Source organism: Scleropages formosus, chromosome 5 (genome assembly GCF_900964775.1).
Source record: "Scleropages formosus chromosome 5, fSclFor1.1, whole genome shotgun sequence".
NCBI lineage: Eukaryota > Metazoa > Chordata > Actinopteri > Osteoglossiformes > Osteoglossidae > Scleropages > Scleropages formosus.
The window spans coordinates 13,169,624-13,193,156 of record NC_041810.1 but is presented as its reverse complement, the minus strand read 5'-3'; the positions used below and the strand labels follow the sequence as shown (position 1 = coordinate 13,193,156).

General features: G+C 49.8%; 2 protein-coding genes across 3 annotated transcripts in view; both read left to right on the top strand.

The window, feature by feature from the left end:
• The first annotated feature begins 2,063 nt into the window (after window positions 1–2,063).
• Window positions 2,064–6,518, top strand: LOC114910589 (putative elongator complex protein 1). Its single transcript, XM_029252361.1, has 10 exons — window positions 2,064–2,070; window positions 2,634–2,695; window positions 2,843–2,905; window positions 3,037–3,097; window positions 3,244–3,357; window positions 4,359–4,470; window positions 4,588–4,715; window positions 5,044–5,195; window positions 5,284–5,365; window positions 5,517–6,518. Exons 2-10 carry the CDS (start codon window positions 2,642–2,644, stop codon window positions 5,582–5,584), a joined length of 834 nt encoding a protein of 277 aa, XP_029108194.1. The 5' UTR covers window positions 2,064–2,070; window positions 2,634–2,641; the 3' UTR covers window positions 5,585–6,518.
• A 4,386-nt stretch (window positions 6,519–10,904) lies between these two features.
• LOC108938775 (ADAMTS-like protein 1) overlaps window positions 10,905–23,533 on the top strand; it is an 85,919-nt gene continuing 73,290 nt past the window's right edge. For both annotated transcript variants that reach the window (XM_018759663.2, XM_018759664.2), the window contains exon 1: window positions 10,905–11,102. In XM_018759663.2, coding sequence (XP_018615179.1) covers window positions 11,037–11,102 — 66 coding nt within the window. In that variant the 5' untranslated portion in view covers window positions 10,905–11,036. The remainder of the gene's footprint in view (window positions 11,103–23,533) is intronic.

The window sequence follows — 23,533 nt, the reverse complement described above, 5'->3', positions numbered from 1 at the left end:
GTGCCGGAGCCCGGCTAAGGGTTTCGGCTTTTTGCGGGGCCGGTGCTGTGGTTTGCGCAGCAGCCGGATTTCAGCTGGGAGCTAGGGTTAGGGCTGGAGGTCGGGTTAAGGCTGGAGCCTGGGCTATGGCTGGAGCTAGGGCTATGGCTGGAGCTAGGGTTATGGCTGGAGCTAGGGTTAGGGTTCGGGCTGGTGCAAGTGCCGGAGCCCGGCTAAGGGTTTCGGCTTTTTGCGGGGCCGGCGCTGTGGCTTGCGCAGCAGCCGGATTTCAGCTGGGAGCTAGGGTTAGGGCTGGAGGTCGGGTTAAGGCTGGAGCCTGGGCTATGGCTGGAGCTAGGGTTATGGCTGGAGCTAGGGTTAGGGTTAGAGAATGGTAAGTGCTCGGGCCCGGCTAAGGGTTTCGGATTTTTGCGGGGCCGGCGCTGTGGCTTGCGCAGCAGCCGGATTTCAGCTGGGAGCTAGGGTTATGGCCGGAGGTCGGGTTAAGGCTGGAGCCTGGGCTATGGCTGGAGCTAGGGTTATGGCCGGAGCTAGGGTTAGGGTTCGGGCTGGGGCAAGTGCTGGAGCCCGGCTAAGGGTTTCGGCTTTTTGCGGGGCCGGCGCTGTGGCTTGCGCAGCAGCCGGATTTCAGCTGGGAGCTAGGGTTAGGGCTGGAGGTCGGGTTAAGGCTGGAGCCTGGGCTATGGCTGGAGCTAGGGTTATGGCCGGAGCTAGGGTTAGGGTTCGGGCTGGGGCAAGTGCTGGAGCCCGGCTAAGGGTTTCGGCTTTTTGCGGGGCCGGCGCTGTGGCTTGCGCAGCAGCCGGATTTCAGCTGGGAGCTAGGGTTAGGGCTGGAGGTCGGGTTAAGGCTGGAGCCTGGGCTATGGCTGGAGCTAGGGTTATGGCCGGAGCTAGGGTTCGGGTTCGGGCTGGGGCAAGTGCTGGAGCCCGGCTAAGGGTTTCGGCCTTTTGCGGGGCCGGCGCTGTGGCTTGCGCAGCAGCCGGACTTCAGCTGGGAGCTAGGGTTAGGGCTGGAGGTCGGGTTAAGGCTGGAGCCTGGGCTATGGCTGGAGCTAGGGTTATGGCCGGAGCTAGGGTTAGGGTTCGGGCTGGGGCAAGTGCTGGAGCCCGGCTAAGGGTTTCGGCCTTTTGCGGGGCCGGCGCTGTGGCTTGCGCAGCAGCCGGATTTCAGCTGGGAGCTAGGGTTAGGGCTGGAGGTCGGGTTAAGGCTGGAGCCTGGGCTATGGCTGGAGCTAGGGTTATGGCCGGAGCTAGGGTTAGGGTTCGGGCTGGGGCAAGTGCTGGAGCCCGGCTAAGAGTTTCGGCTTTTTGCGGGGCCGGCGCTGTGGCTTGCGCAGCAGCCCGATTTCAGCTGGGAGCTAGGGTTAGGGCTGGAGGTCGGGTTAAGGCTGGAGCCTGGGCTATGGCTGGAGCTAGGGTTATGGCCGGAGCTAGGGTTAGGGTTCGGGCTGGGGCAAGTGCTGGAGCCCGGCTAAGGGTTTCGGCTTTTTGCGGGGCCGGCGCTGTGGCTTGCGCAGCAGCCGGATTTCAGCTGGGAGCTAGGGTTAGGGCTGGAGGTCGGGTTAAGGCTGGAGCCTGGGCTATGGCTGGAGCTAGGGTTATGGCCGGAGCTAGGGTTAGGGTTCGGGCTGGGGCAAGTGCTGGAGCCCGGCTAAGGGTTTCGGCTTTTTGCGGGGCCGGCGCTGTGGCTTGCGCAGCAGCCGGACTTCAGCTGGGAGCTAGGGTTAGGGCTGGAGGTCGGGTTAAGGCTGGAGCCTGGGCTATGGCTGGAGCTAGGGTTATGGCCGGAGCTAGGGTTAGGGTTCGGGCTGGGGCAAGTGCTGGAGCCCGGCTAAGGGTTTCGGCTTTTTGCGGGGCCGGCGCTGTGGCTTGCGCAGCAGCCGGATTTCAGCTGGGAGCTAGGGTTAGGGCTGGAGGTCGGGTTAAGGCTGGAGCCTGGGCTATGGCTGGAGCTAGGGTTATGGCCGGAGCTAGGGTTAGGGTTCGGGCTGGGGCAAGTGCTGGAGCCCGGCTAAGGGTTTCGGCTTTTTGCGAGGCCGGCGCTGTGGCTTGCGCTGCGAGACCTGGCGGGTACGGCGCCACCTGATGGAGCCAGGAGGCTCTTTCATCGTTGGCTGTTTCTAAACACCATGATTAACTGCAGTGTCTTCATGTCTTGTTTTGTTCATAACTCTTCTGAATTACACACCACAGTCAGTTAAATCTCTCTCCCACACTGTCACTCACTTTCAGTAAGTGCTTGTCCACACACTCACACACACATTCTCTCACACAGACACCTGGTGTCCCTCTATTTATTGGTTGACTCAGTTCTGTGAAAACCTTGGATGTAGCTAAAATAAGTAAAAATATTCTGAGACTTCAATATCTTTACTAACTTTAAGATGCATTAAAATTAATTTGAAATTAGAAAACAAAAAGGTTGTCTTTGAAAGAGTACTATTTAATTCTGACTTTTGACTGATTAATTCCATAAATGTTCAATATCTTCCTTTTGTTACTTATCACTGCTACCTAAGAGCACAGGGCATTAGCTGTGAAAACTGGAAGTCGGTTGAATTCAGGCAGTCCCACACTCCTGTTCCTGTGCTTGACAATTCTTGCTAATTTCTGATGTCTCTCCTTTACTGCAGTAAAGCTGATGGAGCTGAGAAGGTACACAGAGGCTTCCGTCCTGTTGGAGCAATATGCCAAGGTAGCGTAGTATGTGCCATTCTTGTGGATTTTGATAGTGAGTGGCCCATCCAGGTCCCACCACAGGTGGTGGCTTCTGTGTGAGGAAACGGTTCACATTCTTCGACCACGTGACTGTCAGCCGTGACATCGGCTCGTGTTTTTCCAGGACTGTGAAGAGGCCATTTCTGCTCTGATTGCTGGGGCAGCCTGGGAGGAGGCCCTTCGACTGGTGGGTGTGCCCACCAGCCAACCATACACACACTGTCACAGACCATCGCAGTGGCCATCACCGCACATAGTTTACTCACAGTGTCTGTAACAACGAGTCCATTCACCACGTACACTCTTTTGCCTCGTTAGATCTACATGTACGAGAGACAGGACATCATGGAGACGGACCTGAAGCCAGCACTGCTGGAAGGTAAAGGCTGCCAGCAGAGTTACCTCGACGAACAGGCTGCTGTTGCATTTCCTCCACTTTCCACATAGCGTGTCCTTCGTGTCTAGTACTTTTGGAGTGTTTAACAACCACCACATGAAAAAACCCATTTTTGCTCCATATCTCAGCTCACAGCAATCAAATGTCCTTCTTGGAGGGTCAGAAGGCCACGTTCATCCGCCACAAAAACCGTCTCTCTGTGGTGCGGGAGCTGAAAGAAAAAGCCCGACTTGAGCTGTTGGGTATGTTTTTACACAACTTACTGTCTGTTCAGGTCTTCTGTAGCGTGACAATCATGTCCACACAGGACCGCTCATGGGCTCTCTTTCAGGTTTTATGAGGTCTTCTGGCAGTAAGTTTTACTACTTACTTGTGTGGCAGATGTTAGGACTGAGAAAGCTGGTGTCTGCAGCAGCAGAGTGGTGATGGTGGAAGAGAGCCCTCACAATGGACCTGAACCTGTACCTGAAAAGTCACCTGTTCAAATCACAGTGAACAGACTCCTCTTTCTCTCTTGAGCTGCCAGCTTAACTAGAAAGGGCTCATACAAGGCTAAGTCCAAAGTTCAGACCCCCCATAGTACTGTTTATCAAGGTGTTTATGCTGAATTACGTTACCAGTGGGAGAGCTGGTAGTGTAGTGGTTAGAGCTGTTGCCTTTAGACCCAGAAGTCACAGGTTTGATCCCCACCTTCAGCTGTAGTACCCCTGAGCAAGGTACTTACCCTGAAATTGCTCCAGTAACATAACCCCGCTGTATAAATAGGTAAATAATTGTTGGTAGACTAACATTGTAAGTCACTTTGGTGAAAAGCATCAGCAAAATGATTAAATGTAAATTGTCACAATAAAAAAAATGACCCAGCTATATAAGTGAGTCACTGTAGTAATTAAGTGTATAAATGTCACATTGTAAGTTGCCTTGGAGAAAAAGCTGCATACACACACACACGCACTTTCTGAACCGCTTGTCCCATACGGGGTCGCAGGGAACCGCAGCCTAACCCGGCAACTCGGGGCGTAAGGCTGGAGGGGGAGGGGACACACCCAGGACGGGACGCCAGTCCATTGCAAGGCACCCCAAGCGGGACTCGAACCCCAGACCCACCGGAGAGCAGGACCCAGTCCAACCCACTGCGCCCCCAAGCTGCATATAAATAAAGATAAATAATAATGGATTAAACCTATATTCCATATGCCTCTGATGCCCACTTTCTCCCTCTAACCTATGGGTCGGACCCCAGACGAGGATGCCCCGGACTGTCCAGACTCGGAGCTCTTCTCCGAAGCCAGCAGCATGATAACGGCCAGTGCCACCGGCTCTAAGTACTCCCACAGCAACTCGCGCATTTCTGCGTGAGTGACCGGGCTGCGACCCACTACCCCAGCACCTCAGCAACTGTGTTCTCTCAATGCCTCCCGACTTGCTGAGGCCACCTTCAGCCCTCACTGAGTTCCCTCCTCTCTCTGCAGGAGGTCATCGAAGAACCGTAGGAAGGCAGAGAGGAAGAAGTACAGCCTGAAAGAGGGAAGCCCCCTGGAAGATGTGGCGCTGCTGCACGCCCTGACCGAGACTCTGTACACGGTGGACAAGCTGAGAGGTTCTGCTCAGCCATACATGCACACAGACAGGAGCAGAGGCACATTTCAAAGATTTTGCTTACTATACACTTTCCATCAGTCAATCACTTTCAGCTCCATACAGTTTAAATTTTCTTCATGAGATATTTCCCTGCAAATGAATTCCCTCTGAAAAGATGATTTTGCAGAAACATAAAAGAAGGGCTTGCTGGATTTTTCTGTACGGACCATATTTTGAAAAAGAATCTGAATCTACCTGTAACCTTTACCGTGTCTCTGCTGTAAATGCATGAGCTTCAGCAGTGATGTCTGAAGGTCATGTGACCTTTGTGACCCTTTCCCCTTCAGAGGAGGTTCACAGCCTGCTGAAGGCGCTGGTGCTCTTCGGCCTGGACTCGCAGGCTCAGAAGCTGCAGCAGGACTATGGTGAAGTGCTGCTTCTCATGGAGGCATCCATCCCAGAGGTGTGGCCTGAGGGCCAGCAGCAGAGCTCCGTCCCTGTGAGTCCCTCTATTAGCGTCTTTGTCACACATCTGTATAAGTGTATCTGGGCAGACATTTCCTGATGTAAACCTTTCACTTTCAAAGGTCACAGGACCGAACTCGACTGCGAACAGCATCATGGCTTCCTATCAGCAGCAGAAACCATCGCCTCTGGTGCCACAGCAAGGTCTGTACAAGTGTACGTGGGATGGTTGCCCGTTCCCAGGACCCTAAGAGTCTGTTCACTGTGACACGTTAATGGAGCTTAACGGTGGCTTATTCCTAAAGCGGCCCTTCCTGATCCCTACATCCTCTGCCTTTCCCTCCATCTCTTTCAGATGCAGAGGTCTTCAACCCTCCGAAAATGAGGAGTAACATCAAATGGAAGCTCACAATTCTTAAGTAGCTCTTGTATATAATGGCAAAATCTGTCTAGATGTTAAACACGTTAAAAATAAAAGTACCTTTTTTTTTTGTAATGTGGAGATGCCGGCCTTGTTCTGCTGTTTAAAAGGGAAAGGGATGAAGACTTCTCAGTCTGTACAGTTTCGTTTCAAGTTGCTCACTAGAGGTAATGGACCTGAGAACAGTTTAAAGGGAATTTACTCCGAAGGTGGCCTCAACTCAGACTGCTCTCACATTGTCCACTGGGAGGTGCTGCTATACTCCACTCCAACCCAATGTCGCCGATGGGGAAGCGAAGACTTCACAGCTGCAGGTTTGACCCGGTCATATATGTGTCAGCAACAATATAAAGCAAATTGATGACGTCAAAATGTCTCAATTTCTCTGAGATTTTCTGTGAAAAAGAATTTACTTGGATGAAATATTTTTAAGAAATACAAATACCACTTGTCCTTTAGCAGATGGTACAGGTTCAATAGACAAACACCCAGCAGTTGTAGTAGAAATACATTTAATATTAAGTTGAGTGAAATCTAGAGGTCATTCTTTCTGTCTGTCACTATTTTCAGAAAGGTACTGCATGGCCATCAGGAGATAGACATTCACCTATGTGGTTGATGACCCCAAGTAGGAGTGCTTAACAGGAAATTCAGAGTACTGGAAACGAGTAGTCCTCTGACAACAAATAGACAGGTGTCAACGGTAACCATTTGTTACTTATATATTCCTTTAAAGATAGTCAAAAGCTGTGTTAAAATTGCCTAAAACTCATCTGACTGTAGAGAACAGTGTGTGGGGTTTCTGCCACTCCATTTCTTCAGTTACTTGGTGTTCTGTGCTTACATCCATCAATAATTGTCAAAATGAAATAAAATTAGTATTTTATGTGTGTGTGTGGGTATATAAATAGAAAGGACACTGGTGAAAAAGCGGAGGCATGTGGTGACTAAGGAGAGAGAACCAAGTGTGTGAACCTGCCAAACTGGACGGGGAAACGCAGCTCGTCGGAAAAAGATCCTTTTTATAACAGGCGACCCAAGATGCCGTCTGTCAGATGGCTCCCGCTGGTATGTCAAGTCATCAGTAATGGCAGATACTCTAAATTGTAATATTGTTTTACCAGAGGAAGATATTTCAACTCCTATGAGATTTATTTGGAAATATAAGGTTAGTAATACAAATACGAGTGTTATGAGATTGGAAGGTGACGGACAGGTGACCTTTCTTCTTAACCAGCTCGTGTTCAGTTTTCTCCATTACTGTCCTTCAAGCCACTTTATGATGATCATTTATTCATGTATCTGATGCATCTCTCTAAGGCAACTTACAGTGAAAGGTTTGTGCCATGAAATATTTTCATTAATTTACCCATTTATACATGTGGGTAATTTTTACTGCACCAGGGAAAGTACATTGATCATGAGCATTACAGCAGGAGGTGGGATTTAAACTTTCATACTTCTGATGGGTAGGCAACAGCTGCGGTCACTGTCACCATGTAATCACTGTCCAATCCATGTTTTGCAATGAGTCGAAACTACCTGCCCTGAGCAGCAGGTGGTGTAGTGTTTAGAACTGTCATCATGCAATCAAAGGTCATTGATTCAAATCCCTGACTCACTGTCCTATCCTGATAATGGTACAGTGTTTACCCTCAACTGATGCAATAAAAATTGCCGTGCTGTATCAGTGTAAGTAGAAGTGTACAAATCTGACGCTGTAAGTCACATTGGCGGAAAGTGTTAGGTACTGTATATGCATAAATGTCAGTACAATCTGGAAGCAGAGGATGGTGTCAAACCCAGTGATATCAGCTGTAGTGTCTATGAAGCCCTCGGGAGGGGGCACCACATACGTCACATCCAGAGACCCAGGATCTCCAAAGGAATGAACCCAATGCCCTGACAAGACCCGAACACGTCAACAGGACCATGTGAGTCACGTATCATGTTCCCCTCCCCCGACACCTTCTTAAGTCACGCAAAGCTGGTGTCACGGTCTCTGCAGTTTTGACAGTATTCCATCCCAGAGCCGGTGGCCATGTCCTAGTGAGGCTAGGGTTGGGGTGGGGGTGGCAAAATTAGCAGGATGTTGTTTGTGCTGGCTGGGGGGCAGCTATTCGCTACTATATTTTAAGCCCCTGTTGCTGACAACTCAAAGGCGTCGCGTTAATTATGATATAAAGGAAAGCAGTTGATCGGGCAGTTTCTGTCTGGAAACAGGAGGAGTCAGAAGACTTGGGACAAACAATCTGTGTGTCGGATGCGTTCACTGGAAGTGGGTGTGAGGGTTGCCAGAAACGACACGGGAAGTGGGCCCCCGGTCTGCGTTTCGTCCGGGCCTCGCTGGCTCGTGTGTGTGGAGCAGGATGTGGTAAACATGGTTGAGCAGGCCAAGCAGGAGGGATGGCAGAAGGGAAGGAGATGGACAAAGATGCTTCTAGACCAAATGCCACCTCTCGCTGCATCACTGTTTCGTACCTAACGGGGGACCAGTGTGGGGTTTCTATTCCAGCTGCATGCAGATGTGCAGCGCATATGGTGGACGCCAGCAGGACGTCCTACTGTCTGTCCCGAGGCAGCTCCAGACTGAGTGCTGAAAAAACATTTACATTATTTAGCAGATGCTTTTCTCCAAAGCAACTTCCAATGAACTCTGTGTAGTGTTATCAGCTCACACACCTTATTCACCAACGTGACTTACACTGATAGATACACTACTTACACTGGGTCACTCATCCATACATCAGTGGAACACACTCTCTCTGTCACTCACACGCTATGGGGGAACCTGAACAGCATGTCTTTGGAGTGTGGGCAGAAACCAGAGCACCCGAGGGACACGGGGAGAACATGCAAACTTCCCACACACTCAGCGAGGATCAAACCAATGTCCTCTCGCACCACCCACGCTCTGCCACTGTGCCAGTTTGAAAAAAAGGGTTTAAACCTGATTCCCAGGTGAGTCGGCTCTTGAGCTCTGCTGCTGTTCCCTCCCAGTCTTGTTCTGCTCGTAGGTTCAAACGTACACCGGTTAGCTCCCTGACTGCCGTTGCTCCGTCTGGAGTCCGTTCCATCGCTGAGGTCCTAGTCAATGGGCTTTCATCCTTCTCTCTTGTCGCTTGATGCACACACACACCCACACACCCACCAGGTTTAATGTCTACCCTCTCGGTCTTAGAGAAGTGGACACTTCTCTGTGTGGTGAACGTGGCTCCTAAGCGCGGATGGATTTTGAGTCATATATTCTTTATCCGACGCTCTTCTCCAAGGTGTGAGGTTTGTACACTGAGCTATTTACGCTGATTTACCCGTTTTTACAGTTGGGTAAGTTCTACTGTATCAGCTCAGGGTAAATACCTTGATCAAGGGTACTGCAGGAGGAGGTGGGACTGGGAGCAGAGAGCATTGACTGGAAGGTAACAGCTTCAACCACTACGCCACCTACTGACCTTGTAATAATGTTTATAGTCTATGTTTTAGAATACCAAAATAAAGCACTGCAGAGATAGGAGCCAAGTTTGTTATTATTGTTATTTGTTATTCTTTATTTACTGAACAACTTTGTTCAAGTTGACTTGCGGTTTCTGGTTGCATTATGGGTTGTTCACCCACCCGAGGATACTGGGGCGACCGGAGCAGTGCAGATCATGTGAGCCAGCAGTGTAATAATTCTTCAGCTATTGGGGGCACCAAAAATAATCAGTCTGTCTCAGTCGAGCTACAGGTATTGTTACAATTGTGACGTGTCACTGAGCAGCACAGAGTGGATGAGACAGGTATGTGTTCATGTCCTAGAGGCAGGACGGACAACCACGAACAAGTGAGGATGTGTGGAAGAGCAGCCCACCCTCTTGGGGGTTGGTTAACACACTCACAGAAATCTGGCCACAGGCTCTGTGCAACTGTCCATATTTAATTGGGCGTCACAAAAATAAATCCCATCCAGATGAACGTGGAACCTGTGAGAACTTGCTGCCGGTTGCTCCTGCTTCCCAGAGCTGTGACATCTGTCCTCTGGAGCTGGGTTTGAGGTCCCTCACACGACGAGAGGTCTCGGAACCCTGACTGTGAGGTCCACACCCTGGAGCAGCGAACTTCAAACAAAGCCACTCTCACATCATCCACTGCTGCAACCACCCCTCCACCACTACGGGTCTTGATGCTAATTCATCAGGGCTTCAAATGTGGAAGGGTGGCACAGTGGGTAGCACTGGTGCTTCACAGCTCCTGGGCTGCAGCTTTGCTTGCAGGTTCAAGTCCAGCTTAGTCTGTGTTCACGTGGCTGTCCTCCAGGTGCTCTGGTTTCCTCCTACTGTCACCTGTCTTTCAGGTGAATTACTGACTCTAAATTTCTTGTAGTGTGTGTCTGTGAATGAGAAGGTGTTTGCCCTGTGATGGGTTGCTGTCCTCTCCAGGGTGAGCGCTGCATCGCACTCTGTGCCTCCAGGATAGGCTCCGGACCATCGTGTCCCTGCACCGGAGAGGCCCTTATTGATGAAGGATGAATGAAAACATGCAGTTTACTCTTTGTGCTGTTTGATGCTCCGGGACGTGACCGGAAAACACCCGTTCGCTTTTCACGTGTAGCTCACGAAAGCACCCGATGGCTTCCAGCAGCGGACCGACAGCGGCCGCGGTGCGGGAGAGGGGACACGCAACGCTGAGCTGAAACACAAGGCATCCACTGTGGGCCCTGAGGGGTCATCTCGTATCTCGGAGCTCATGTGATCCTGGTGTTTCCTTTAAGGGTCACGGGGGGTCGAGGCGCGACGCATGCAGGTATGTCACCCAAGATGCCCTCTGAGTGCCAGGGGAACAATGCCATTTCTATTGCGGTGGTGGATGTTTACATTCCTGGTGGGACAGCTAACCCGGACGCCGGTGGATCGGGTCCCTCCAGGTACCTCATATACCTCACGTGTTTGGATGCGAAGGAAACATACAAACATGATGCACAAAAACAGAGAGACTTGGCTCTCTCCTTTGTGTGTGTGTGTGATGTGGACTTTTCTGGAACAAAGGTGTTGCTGAGCTCCTCCTGCTCTTTAAATGTATTTAATGTCAGTTTTATTTTCCAGACTCTGCAGGTCTGTAAGAAATAAACACTGCTATGGAGGATTATGGGGGGGGGCACACGTGGTTTACGCACTGTGTGTGTGTGTGTGTGTGTGTGTGTGTGTTTGTGGGGGGGGGTGCCACTGCGCCCCCCGCAGATCCGCGGCTCTCCTCCTGCACCCGCTGGGACCCCCTCGCCGGTCTCTGTGACTTTAAGAGCGCCTCCCCGACGCGCGCGCTGCGCGAACATAAATGGAGCCGCAACGCGCTCCTCGGGTGGGAGAGCGTGGACTGGGCGAAGCGCGTCGTCACGGGCGAGCGGGTCCGCGCGCCGTCGCGTGCTGTGACAGAGCGCGCGCTGCCGCGAATACTGGAAGCGGACGAACGGCGGGACACATGGAGAGCGCCATCCAGCGCGCGGCGTGGGCAGTGGTCGTGGCGTCAGTGCTCGTCGTGTGCGAGGTAAGAGCGCGGTAAAAGTACCACCGCGGTAGTACCAGAGAAAAGTAGCGAAGAAGCCCACAGTCGCCGGTCAAGAGTTGTGTGGAAGTGTCACAGTAAGTAAAGTGCCCGTGGTAGTAAAGTACCACACAGTACCACAGGAAAAATTACCTGAGAAAAGTAGCAAAGTACCGCAGGAACTGGAAGGTGCTGTGGTAAAGTACCAAGGTACAAAGTGTTGTATTGAAGTGGCAAAGTTAAGTGCCATGGCAAAACGCCAAAAAATCATATTAAATACCACAGTAAAGTATCAGAGATAAAGTGCCATGGTAAAATAATAAAGTGTCCTATTAAAGTACCACAGGAAAGTATCCGAAGAGGAGTACCACAGTAAAGCCTAGTATTGAAGTGCCACAGTTAAGTGGTGCCTTCAAGTACCATAGGAAAGAAATAGTCAAGTATTACAGTGATATGTTGTGTTGTAGTACAACGGAAAAGTGCTGTGGTAAAAGTATGAAGGTAAATTACCACGGTAAGGTATCATACTGAAGTGCGGTGGCAAAATGCCACAGTAAAAAACCATAGTGAAATACATTAAAGTACTTGTCGTGAAGAACCATATGAAGTATCATGCTAATGTACCACAGTAAAGCACTATAGGAGCGTAACCAAGAAAGGTAAAGTATCATGACGGTGATCTAACGCTGTGAAGTAATGTATAAAGTACCATAAAAGAACATAGAGAAATACCACACTGAAGTACCAGAGTAAAGCTCTCGAATGAACAACTCGAGCTTCCTCCGGAAGGTGCCGCGCTCATCCTCAGCAGTGTCACTGACAGCTGTCGCAGATGTGGACGACGTGCGTGTTTGTGCGTGTGTCCGCTTGTCCATGTGACCATCGCCGTCCGCCTTCGTCTGCTGATGTGCGGGAGCTCAGCTGGAGTCCGAACTGAGGATTGGGTCCGGGGTCATTTACCGTACCCCGCTGTTGACATTCCTGCCCTGATGGTGCTGACAGCCGTAACGAACGACGGGAAAGACGTGCTGCAGATGGCCGTGCGCCGCGGCAGCGAGCGAAACGTGCAAATGGACCGGCCAATCGCGGACCCCCCGGTTACAGGGACGTCACCGGGCTCCGCTTTTACACGGCGCTGTTTGCGGCGCTGATATTTTCAACCGGGTGAAGAGTCTAGACGGGAGAAACGGAGACAAGTCTGAACGCAAACCAAACTTGACGCCTTGACACTAGAACCCTCGACCCTCTCGGCTTTCGGACACAGGGGTCAGGATCCGCGCACGAGAGTCACTCCTGCAGCTCCACCTCCATGGTGGCGGGACGTCTTCGGTATTCATATACTAATTTATCAGACTCTTCTCCAAAGTGACTTACGTGCCGGGGTAAACAAAAATGCATCGGCAACACACTGAAGAGCTTCGGATGCAGACACAGGATTATTTACAAACTGCTTTTCTCTACGATACCACCATGTTGCTGGTTCACATCTCTCAGTTAGTTCCCAAAGTGACGTTCAAATAGCAAATCCATAGATAATCATAGCAGATGGTCTTGAAATGTGGGAGGGATTCAGCAGCTCTGAGGGACAGAGAGAGTTCAGCTACCACTTTGGGTTTTCTGTGTTTGGTGTGTGTTGGCACAAAGTGCTGATCAGCAATAGCTGTTGTAACGTTCTCTCAGGGATGGTGGGACTGCCCCACCCACCCGTGGAGCAGAGAAACTCGACTTCCGGAGCACTGGGAGTTTTGGCGCCACCCGGCACACACGACCATCGCATCTCCTCTGTGTTACAGCAGTCTTGCAGTACTACGCAATCGTTCCAGGGACACCAGGGGGTGTAGTGGTTAGAGGCACCACCTTTGCACTCTAAGGAAGCTCAGTGGAGCTGCGAGTTTGAATCCCACCTCCTGCTGCAGTATCCTCGATCAAGGTGTGTGTGTGTGGAAGTGCCACCGAGTCAAGTGCCATGCAGAGCGACCCCTTGTGTGCTTTCCAAGAAAAGGGAGGATCTAAAGTGCTTTGTTAGCACCTTCATCTGTGCATGTCAGTGGGGTGCAAACATGGGGAGAAACTAGCTCCACACACTCTGTGCTGGACTTGAACCCCATGTCCACTGAGCAGCTCAGGAGCTGTGAGGCACTGGCTTTACCTGCTCTTTAGCCTCAGTTGGTATGGTTAAAATTACCTTGCAGTGTATATACACACACACACACACACACACACACACACACACACACACACACACACACACACACACACACACACACACACACACACACAGAGTCTGAACCGCTTGTTCCATTCGGGGGTCGCTGGGAGCTGGAGCCTAACCCGGCAACACAGGGCGTAAGGCTGGAAGGGGAGGGGACACACCCAGGACAGGACGCCAGTCTGTTGCAAGGCACCCCAAGCGGGACTCGAACCCCAGATCCACCGGAGAGCAGGACCTGGTCCAACCCACTGCACCACTGAGCCCCCCTCACCTTGCAGTCTAAATGGGTAAATATTTATCATTTGCTTTGGAGAAATGTGTGAGATAATAATTTACTGTAAATGCCTGGAGGGGCATGCCAAGAGGGGGGCATTCCCCTTCTGCTTGTGTGGGGGGGAAGCAAAACCCGTGGGGGAGTTGTTGGGGGTCTGTTGCTACAAACATTTACTGGTCTGTAGGGAATGAATAGATGTCCCTTTGTCAGTGGCATAAAGGCACTTCTGAACCACTTTTTAAGGATCAACAAACAGAACACCCCCCCACCCCCCGACAGCCCTGCTCCCCCCAATCCCTCTCAGCACAGAAAATGCGTCCAAATGGGCTCGCGCTGCTAGCGGACGAGCCTGAATGGGCAGCCGCAGAGACCAGCCCCCCACCTCCTGCCCCCAGTTAGATTTCCTGGCATTTCCTTCGGTAACGAGGTCAGGGTGCTGGAAGCGAGGATGGGCTCAGCAGGGGGCGCTGCTCAGCTGGATTTTTGTCATCATGGGACCACAGTTTGTCTTCCACTTCGCTGCTCCAGTTTCAAAAAAACAGTTATCCCTGCTTAGAAATGATGGGCCAGGGGTTAGGATGGGGGATTAGTTGTTCTAAGTGCAGTATATTTGCATGAAGAAGTTGAAGAATGATAATAAGTAGGCGCTGCATGATTTTTTTTTTTAAATTTTATTTTTTGTCTTCAATAACACATTTGTGCTTTTTTGAGCTCCAGCTAAACCTTCTACTCAGCTGGTTATGTTGCTGCTCTGCCTCATGTTTGCTGTCCTTGCTGAGGTGTCGTCCTCTGTGTTATAGCTGCTTTTCCTGCCACAGGAAAACTCAGAATTTACAAATATGATTTTGAAGTTTCTCTCCACCTGGACGCCATGTGTTGTGGATACAAACAGTGCTACTGTGTGCAGCATAAACCCCAAGCTTTGCCAACTCATATTTCTATTATATTTATTAACATTTAGCTGATGCTTTTATCCAAAGTGAGTTATGAAGTTTTACATTATGACATCATCCAATTTGCTTCCAGGGCTTGGTGTTTGAACACGGGTGCAGTTGGCAGCAGGGTCACCGGAGTGTGTAGCAGAGTGCACGTAGGATGGAGTGCTGCTTTCTGGAACTATAGCAGGAGGTTAGGTGTCGCATCCTAGGGACAGGGTTCCCTGTGGAGGACAACTGTGTTCCCATCTCCCAAAACTCCGTTATCTGTGAAAGCCCTGAAAGTTCCATTTAAGGTCTTTTCATGACGACATTCCGAAATGCGTATAATTTTCAGAGCCAAAAAGCCCCTGAACAAGGACATGTGGCTGGGGCTGAGGGGGTCATTAGCAACGCACAGTGTTTCCGGTTACGGTTGCTGAGTCCTGCAGTTCTGCTCATCGTTCACATCTGGGCCCAGTAGTGCTGTGAGGTGTCTGTTTTCCTTCGAACCCGCTCTTGTGAACCCCAGGGAGCAACAGCGCAGATGGGCCACCAGGACATACCCACCCTGCCCTGGATGTCCGGAGTTGGGCTGCTCCCTTCATCTCCACGCCAACAGGAAGTTCCTCTTACCCTGCCATGCATCCTGGGATGACGGCAGAGTGGTGGCTTGGGTGGGGGATGGGCATTTTTTTCATTCATTATGATGTCAGCAACTATTTCAGTGGCAGGAAGGAGGGGCCCGAGTGGATGACTGGTGAGAATCAGGGTATCAGAGTGTAAAGCTGGTGCCAGAGCCCATCATGCGTGCTGTTCTCATAATGAGCAATTTTCACCACTTTTTACCAAGACTTTACCATGTATGATAGAAAGGGTGGCCCTTAGGGAACAGGATTTGTTAGGCTGTCTCGCCCATCCTTACGCACACTCTTTCTGATGTGCAAAGAGAACAGCTGGCACAGGCACACAGCTCTCACACCTAACACGCTGTCACACACCCTGTTGTCCCTGGTGCTCCTCTGATCACAAGCAGAACCATGCTTTTACTCTTAATAAGGTACATATGAGCCGGCACATAACGTGCACACTGTTAAAGCGTGGCCAGGCCAGCCTCCCCCCTGCCAGTGGCACTCGGAGGACGGAGGCTTTGTGTTGCAGAGGCAGCGGATGAATGGAGCGCTTAGCCGACAACAGGAGGAATGTGGAGGAGGTCTGCATGCCCAGTATGTCACCGTCCCAAAAACTACCTGGAGTGGAAACGATAAGAAAACACTGTATTGGCCAAGTATGTTTGCACAAACAGAGTTTGACGTGGTGGTGCTCATTCAGACCCATTCAACATAAGAGAGCAGCATTAAAGTAACAGAGTAAGTATACAGTAAGAAAGAAAATACATTAAATAAAGATATGCAAGTACAACAGTTAATGCCAGGGATGTGTATGAGCATATCAAAGTATTATGAGCATAGAATTACATATAGAAGTAACTTTACCCTATGCACTGTGTTAACGGTGCAAATTGCAACTGCATTCAGTGTGTGATGGATTATAATTTGCCCTTTGGAGGCGGAGAAGGGAAGGGTGTATCTCTGTGTCTTTATGAGGGGGTGTGCAATGCAGGCACTGAAACATTTTATTGCATTCCCACATGCTGAGTGCCTTGTGCTTGACTTGAGACACCCAGAGCCGGAAATGAGGGTAAAAAAACACGAAACCACAGTGTGAAAGCTACTTTCTTTTGTTTCCTGCGGCACCCGTGTCCTCTGAGCTTTTGGGGAAGCCCTCGCTCTGTCCATCTCCCTTTGCTGAGCTGTAGCCCCGGAGTCTCCGAGTTCCTCCCATCCTCTCTGGAAGCCAGCCAGTTCTGCCTGCAGCGGGGTCGCTCCACAGCTTGGGGCCTTGGCAGGACTGCCAGGGCAGGTGGTGTTCCTGTTCGTGTATCTCCTTTCGTGGGGGTCAGTTGTTGAGGATGTGGCCGCAATGATGTCAGAAGTGTGGTTCTCCACGAGACCAGATGAAGGTGGTCCATGTGAAGTGGCAGCAGGTGCTTTAGTAGTAAAGCTACCCCCTTGCACTTCAAGGACCCAGGTTCAGACCCCACCTTCTTCTGTAGTACCCTTGATCATGGTACTAACCCTGCATTGTCCACCTGTATAATTGAATAAATCTGTGTTTGTGTGGGGCAGCTCGGTGGCGCAGTGGGTTGGACCGGGTTCTGCTCTCCGGTGGGTCTGGGTTTGAGTCCCGCTTGGGGTGCCTTGCGATGGACCGGTGTCCTGTCCTGGGTGCGTCCCCTCCCCCTCCAGCCCATCGCCCTGTGTTGCTGGGTTAGGCTTCAGCTCTCCGTGACCCTGTATGGGACAACCAGTTTTGGATGATGGCTGTGTATGTTCGTGTGGTTTAACTCCAGTTCTCTGGTTGGTTTCCTCCTGTAGTCCAAAGACACAACTTCAGGTGAAGCTGAGACTCTGAATTGGGCTTTGTGAGCGTGAGAGAGTGCACATGTGGTTGCCCTGTAATGGGAAGGCATCCAGCCTATACCCTACCTCACACCCTATGCTTCCAGGATAGGCTCTGGACCACCCTAACTCTCCACTTGACTGGTGGTTGTTGATAATGGAAGGATGGCTATGTAACAGTGTAAATAATCAACATGATATTCAAATACCTTAATTTAACCTTTTTTTGATGAGAACATATTTATAGAGGTCACCCCCTCCTATGTCATACCACTTTCAGTCTGAGTTCCCCACTGCTTACTCACCAGAGCAACATTTTCGGTCCTGTTATTCAAGGCATTTGCTCCGATCAAGTGCGTGCACGCGACCCTGCTGCTGTCGCATCGCAGCGTAGTGAGAGGAATGAAACCCTTGTATGGAAAAGCCTCATCCGATTTTTACGAGGTGGCAGCATCACGGAGGGTATTTAGGAAAATATGACGAGTCGTGGGAGGTCAGTTGCCCTGGCAGCCGGACGTGTCCCTCATTCCGGTACCTGCGGAGGCTTCAGGAGACGCATTCCTCTCCTAAGGGCCTCTCAGGGATTCTGGCGCCTGCACTAAATGCCTCCTTTAAATGTCATTTGTAAGCTAAACACAAAATGTGTCGACATTGCAGGACAATTTTCAGAATGCTCCAGAGAGTCAAGAGATTGGAAAAATTGAGATGCATGATCCTCAGTATGTAATTATGAACATAGCTTTTTCTCCTGCTGCCCACAAGGTGTGTGTGAATAAGTAATGTGAGACTTTGCTGTTGGAGCTTGACTTTTTTATGAGACATGAGCATTTTTTTTAACGCGTACAGACTGCGGGAGGTGGAAGAGGAGGGGGACTAGGGGATGGGGCATTCCTTGATGCCAGGTAAGGGGTTCCCAGTGAGGATGACCACAAGCTCTCTGGGCGTGGCCTTGTGGAGGTGTGGCCTCTAAAAGGCCGCCTTCCACAGACGAATGTTTGGATCACTGCCAGCAGCCACTCTGTATATTATATTTTTTCATTTAGCAGATGCTTTTCTCCGAAGCAGTTTTCAAAAAAACACTATATGGTAATATCAGCCCACACCTTTTTCACCCAAGGTGAATTATACAGCTAGATACACTATTTACAATGAGTCACTCGTTCATCCACCAGTGAAATTCACTCTCTCTGTCACACAAACGCTGTGGGTGACTTAAGAGTCACCAGTCCATTTGAACAGCATGTCTTTGGACTGTGGGAGGAAACCAGAGCGCCCGGTGGAAACCATCACAGACACGGCAAGAACATGCAAACTCCACACAGACTTTGCAGTGATTGAATGCAGGTCCACTTGCATGATCCAGGCATTGTGAGACAGCAGCACTGCTCGCTGCACCACCATGTCGCTCGTACTTTATTTATTTATTTATTTTTTTACCATATTTTATTGTACTTTTCTAGGCCTTGGTTTTTGGTCCACTGCAAAGTCACGGAAAGGCAATGAAACGTGGAGCAGAAGCCCCTCTGGTCCCGATCAACTCCTGGAAGCACTGCTGTGTTTGTAGTCTCAGTTCCTGAATCATGTTGGACTTGGTTGTCTGTCTTCGGGTCCAGTCGAATCGCTGGCTCACTCTCTGCCTGCCATCTCTCTGCTTTACGTGGATCTTGTCCACTTTGGCTCGATTCACATCCTCCTGCTTCTCCAGCCTCTTCTTGGGGAGCTCTGCTCTCGGAGTCCTGCCTGAGCCCTGCGTGAATCACACTCCTGCAGCACAGTCCATCCTTCCCTCCTCGGTTTTCTGACTCTTCTGGTCTTTTCCAGCTGTTACATGAGCTGCTCTGGGTTCCTCCTGCAGGTCCCTGCTGCTCTCCTTTTGCTGGACATCCCCAGAGTGGAAGACTGTGTCACGTGACACTCTCCTGGCTGATGACACGCTTGCAGATATAGTAGCTGTATCCTGCCACCTGTTGTCATGTATGATTCAGTGTCATGTGACAAAATTAATAGGGTCAAGGACCGTCATTCAAATGACCTGCCATTGTAGTGTATTGTATGTGATTTTTGTGTTTTTTTTTTTTTTTTTGCCTTGATAGTATTCTTAACTTGCAGTGACTGATGTTACTTCCAGGCTGTATTCTTTTTAGCCCTGTGCTTCTGGGATAGACTCTGGATCACTGAGACCCTGACTTGGAAAGGCAGTTACCAACAGTGAGTGGTGGTGGTGATGATAATATTATAATTTTACAAATCACAGCATAATGTGACAGAATAAGCCAATAAAAAACATAAATATCCCACTATTCACAAGGAAAATGCTGTGGAAAGTGCTGATAATCGTGATACCATCCCAGAGGACGGTGCAATAATGACGGTTGCTTACAATTCAAGTATTTGTATTAAAATTTCTTTTGTTAGGAGTTATGTGCTGGAAATCAGGTCAAATATTTAAATTTTTTAAACAGTTTTGGTTCCATTTTATTGGATTACTAGCCACTCAAAAAATATTACTGATCATCATGATGCCACAATGGAATGTGGCACACGATTTACAACACTTCTTTACCGATTCTGGAAATATATTTAATCAATAGTACTTTAATGCACTGGACTGTCTGGTCATTCAATATCCTGTAGTTTGGTCACACGGGAATAAACTGTAACTGGCCATTTGATCGGAAGAGGGGGCACGACAACTCTCAGGCCAGATGGACACTTTCTGACGTTGTTTTTGACATTTCGCCGCTGACGAGGGTGGCGGTGACGGTGGAAGGGAGCTCCGCAGCCTCTATGTCTGGGGCCTGTCCCTTCCTGCCTGCCGGCTCCGGGGCTGCAAGGATTGACAGGGAATGGCACACCGCGAATTCCTCACATGCGTGCGAGTTGGGCAGAGGCTCTGCCAGGTAAACATGGTGGGCCTTCATTGCAAGCAAACAGACAGGCGGGGTGTCAGCGGCCTGCCAGCAGCGCCCTGCCAGGGAAGGGTTGAGTGCACACACCCCAGAGCTGCTTTAAATCACTGTTCACTGCAAATCACCGAGTGGCCACCGTAAAAGTGAATGATATACAGCGATGTGGAGACACCAGCTGGCCTCCAGATTGCAGGATTTCCCCTTGAGCTCAGGTTCCGGAGCCCTTTCTGGGGACCAGCTCCATGGCGGTGTGTGAATTTTTACTCCGCTTGCCTTTACATTACGTTCACATTTATTGATTTAGCAGGCTCTCTTCTCCAAAGTGACGCAGAGCTCTGAGTAAAACAAAAAAAAATGAAGTGCATTTGAGATAGCAGTTTTATATAATTCCTTATTTATGTAATACATTTATTTGTAATTTTTCTCATTAGGGCATTAGTGTTAAGCTGTTTACACTAATTTACCCATTGCTGTAGCAGAGTAATTTTCACTGTATCATTTAGGGTAAGCACCTCAATCAGGGGTATTACAGCAAGAGATGGGATTTGGACCTGTATCCTCCAAATACAAGGTGGTGGTTGCAACCACTCTGCCAGCTTTTGTTGGTTTTACATGATGCATTTCTGCACTGCGAGACTCATGCATGTGTGTTGTCCAAGATGCAGCGCTCAGCCCTGCACCATATCATTTGCCATCTTGATGATTGCAGAGATGTCCCTCTATCCATCATCAACAACCACTTGTCCCAAGTAGGGTCACAGCAAGTTGGAGCCTTACCCAGGCCCAAGGGGGTGGAGACACACACAGGACAGGACACAACACTAGTCTGTTGCCAGGTACTCCAAGCAGGGCTTGAACCCCAAACCCACCACGCAGCAGGCACCAGCTGAATCCACCATGCCACCATGCCCCTTGCAGAGAGGTGACTTGTAAAAAATGCAGTTTTATTTAAAGGTGGTGTTGAGGACTGATAAACAGCTGGAACCGCTCTAATGTGCGGCATTTGAGAGGACAGATCGGGAGCGAAGCCAGTGTGCGTTTAAAGAAAGAAGGGCTGCCAGCGCGGCTCTCTGGGAGACATGTCTCCGCGATTGGTCTCGTGGCAGTTCGGGTGAGGACAAGCCTGTCATCTTTGCTCCTGGCTCTCTTCCTCTGACTTTGCAAATGTGTGTGTGTGTGTGTCTCCCCTCACTTGCATGCCTGTCCAGTTTCCTCTGTCTCTAAGGAAATGACCTTAAAAGTGTGGGAAACCCGTTGCTCCTGAAATACGGCCTGTTCCCATTTCTGTATTCCTGATACTGGTATGAATCCTTCATGACCTGTGACCACACTGATGCTCAACAGCTATTGGTCAGCAGCTGTTGCCCTCATTGCACCATCTTCCTGTCTTTGCCCTACTTTTGCCTGTCCACTGCACTCTTTTAAAAAATTTTTTAATGTTTCCTGTTAGGAGCAGGATGTTTTTTTAAAGGTACCCCTATCGCTTCCAGGCCTTTCCTCTTGAACCCTTCGTAAATGCAGTTCATCCCAATATGACAGGACTACTAGGGAGGAGGTCCCAACATGGGACTGGTTGCTCATTCCAGTGTATTACATAAGTCATTTTTTTTTTTTTTTTAATTGGATCAACATGATGGTTATCTTTTTGTTCGCAAATAAAATGTTTTATTTAGCAAGTTTTAATTAAATATTTTTGTGTTGTGTATTTAGTTTATTTAGTTTGCTTGAAAATAGCCAGAAATATTGAAATAGTTATTTTTATTGCCAGGTTGTGTTGCATTGCACCTCGGTGTCCCATCGCTATGGAGGGCTTAATTTTGCCGGTTAACCACATCTTTTTCAGTTGCTCAGAATTTTTTCTTGGAAAATTTTGTTTTGAAAAATAATAATGTGATGCACTGGACTGCTCGGCCGTTCCAATATCCAGTCACGCATTTATGAACTTCAGTGTTTAAGACTCATTGCTGAGTCTCACACACACACACACACACACACACACACACTTAAACGTTTACAACCGCTTGTCCCGAGCGTGGGCACGGCAAGCCAGAGCCGAACCCGGCAACACAGGGCGTAAGGCTGAAGGGGGAGGGGGCACATCCCAGACGGGACGCCAGTCCGCTGCAAGGCACCCCAAGCAGGACTCAAATCCCAGACCCTCACTGGCGAGTCTTGCTGATTCATGTGGACATGTGATCGTGGCTGTGGGCAAGGCAGAGTCCAGGTGACGCCTTCACCACTTTGCAGACCCAGTTTAAATGTCCTGCTCATGAAGTTCAGACATATTCCACAGAACCTAAGTTTCTTAGTTCCTCCTCTTCCTTTACCTGGCAGAAGCACACATCAGGATTCTCTCCTAGTCACTGCTGCATGCCTGTAATGTAGTGGTGTCAGAATTATCACCATGACTAAAACCACTTTGGATTATTGTGCACAATTACTGTGGAGTTATTTGAATGTGCTCGTAAGTGACGAATTTTGTGCCGGCATCACAGAGCAGTCTGCTTTTTATCCTACAGAAAGAGTGCAGCACTCCGGCACTCAGCTGTAAATTGCGTCCTGTGGGTGGGTCCGCTTTTCTATATGGCCCTTACTCAGCCAAACTGTCGATTTTTGGCCCGCTAATGGACCCGCCAACGAACTGATGCCAGTCCGTGAACAATCCTGGTCTGTGCACGGGTGATTCCTGCCCTCCTGTAGCATTTTTTGCAGCCATTCCAAGGGATGGAATGCCTGGGGAGGGTAGGGGGGCACTTTGCTTTCTTTCCCTGTCAGAGCTCATGCCTGGTCACCGTTACCCCATCCGGACGTAAGTCACAGGGTGGCATTTCCTGCATCTCCAGATGGGAACTCTGCTGCCAGGCCCAGAAAAGGTGCACTTTACTGAAGAAATGGGCAGCCAGGGAGGCACCAATTTAAATTTCAGACTTACAGCGTGAGCATGACAAGTTATCTGAATTTGATTGCTCAGAAATTACTGCATTATACTTCAGCCCTCCCAAGTTTTACACCACGCCTGAAGTGTGTAGCTCTCCCAAAATGGCGACCTCTCCCCACATAGCAACTTGTGGGGTTGTTTTTCAACTGTCTGACCTGCCTATGATCAGTGTGGTCATGACAGGCCCAAGCGCGACCACCCTGCCCCATTAACATTGGTAAGGTTATCCACCGCGGGGCCCACAGAGCAGGGATCGCATGAGGCCGAGGGGTGGTTTCACCATCTGGGGGAACTCCATGTGGAGCAGGGGGGTTCCACCAAAGCCGTCTTCTCTCACGGCTTTTAAAAGCTTGTAAAAACATTGCGCAACTTTATATCCACCCTTTACGCCATAAATTTAGGCGCGGCCATCCACTGGGGTGAGGTCCCTGAGAGCCAGGTCTTGTTTTTCGCCCACCCTGCCACTGTGGACAACCGTCTTCTGAGCCGCCATGTCACTCATAGTACTTTGGAAAATGTGTCTCACTCGGGTCCCAGTGTAAGGGGCAGAGTAAAGGTTTGTCATTGGCTAATGGGGAGGCCATGTAACCCGCCTGCCATATTTTATATTAACTGTCGAGAAGGCCATTTGATCTGCCTTCCTGGGTTTACATTAGGAGTGAGAAAACCATGTGAACAACCTTTTATGACAATCGATTAAATAAAACTTACAGCTGAAATTGAGC

Bases quoted from the DNA above. Each gene is read 5' to 3' on its own strand.
- LOC114910589 (XM_029252361.1), top strand. From the start codon at position 2,642: ATGGAGCTGAGAAGGTACACAGAGGCTTCCGTCCTGTTGGAGCAATAT. The intron at 4,716-5,043 runs GTTCTGCTCAGC...TTTCCCCTTCAG, and splicing joins CACGGTGGACAAGCTGAGAG to AGGAGGTTCACAGCCTGCTG. The intron at 5,366-5,516 runs GTCTGTACAAGT...CATCTCTTTCAG, and splicing joins GCCTCTGGTGCCACAGCAAG to ATGCAGAGGTCTTCAACCCT.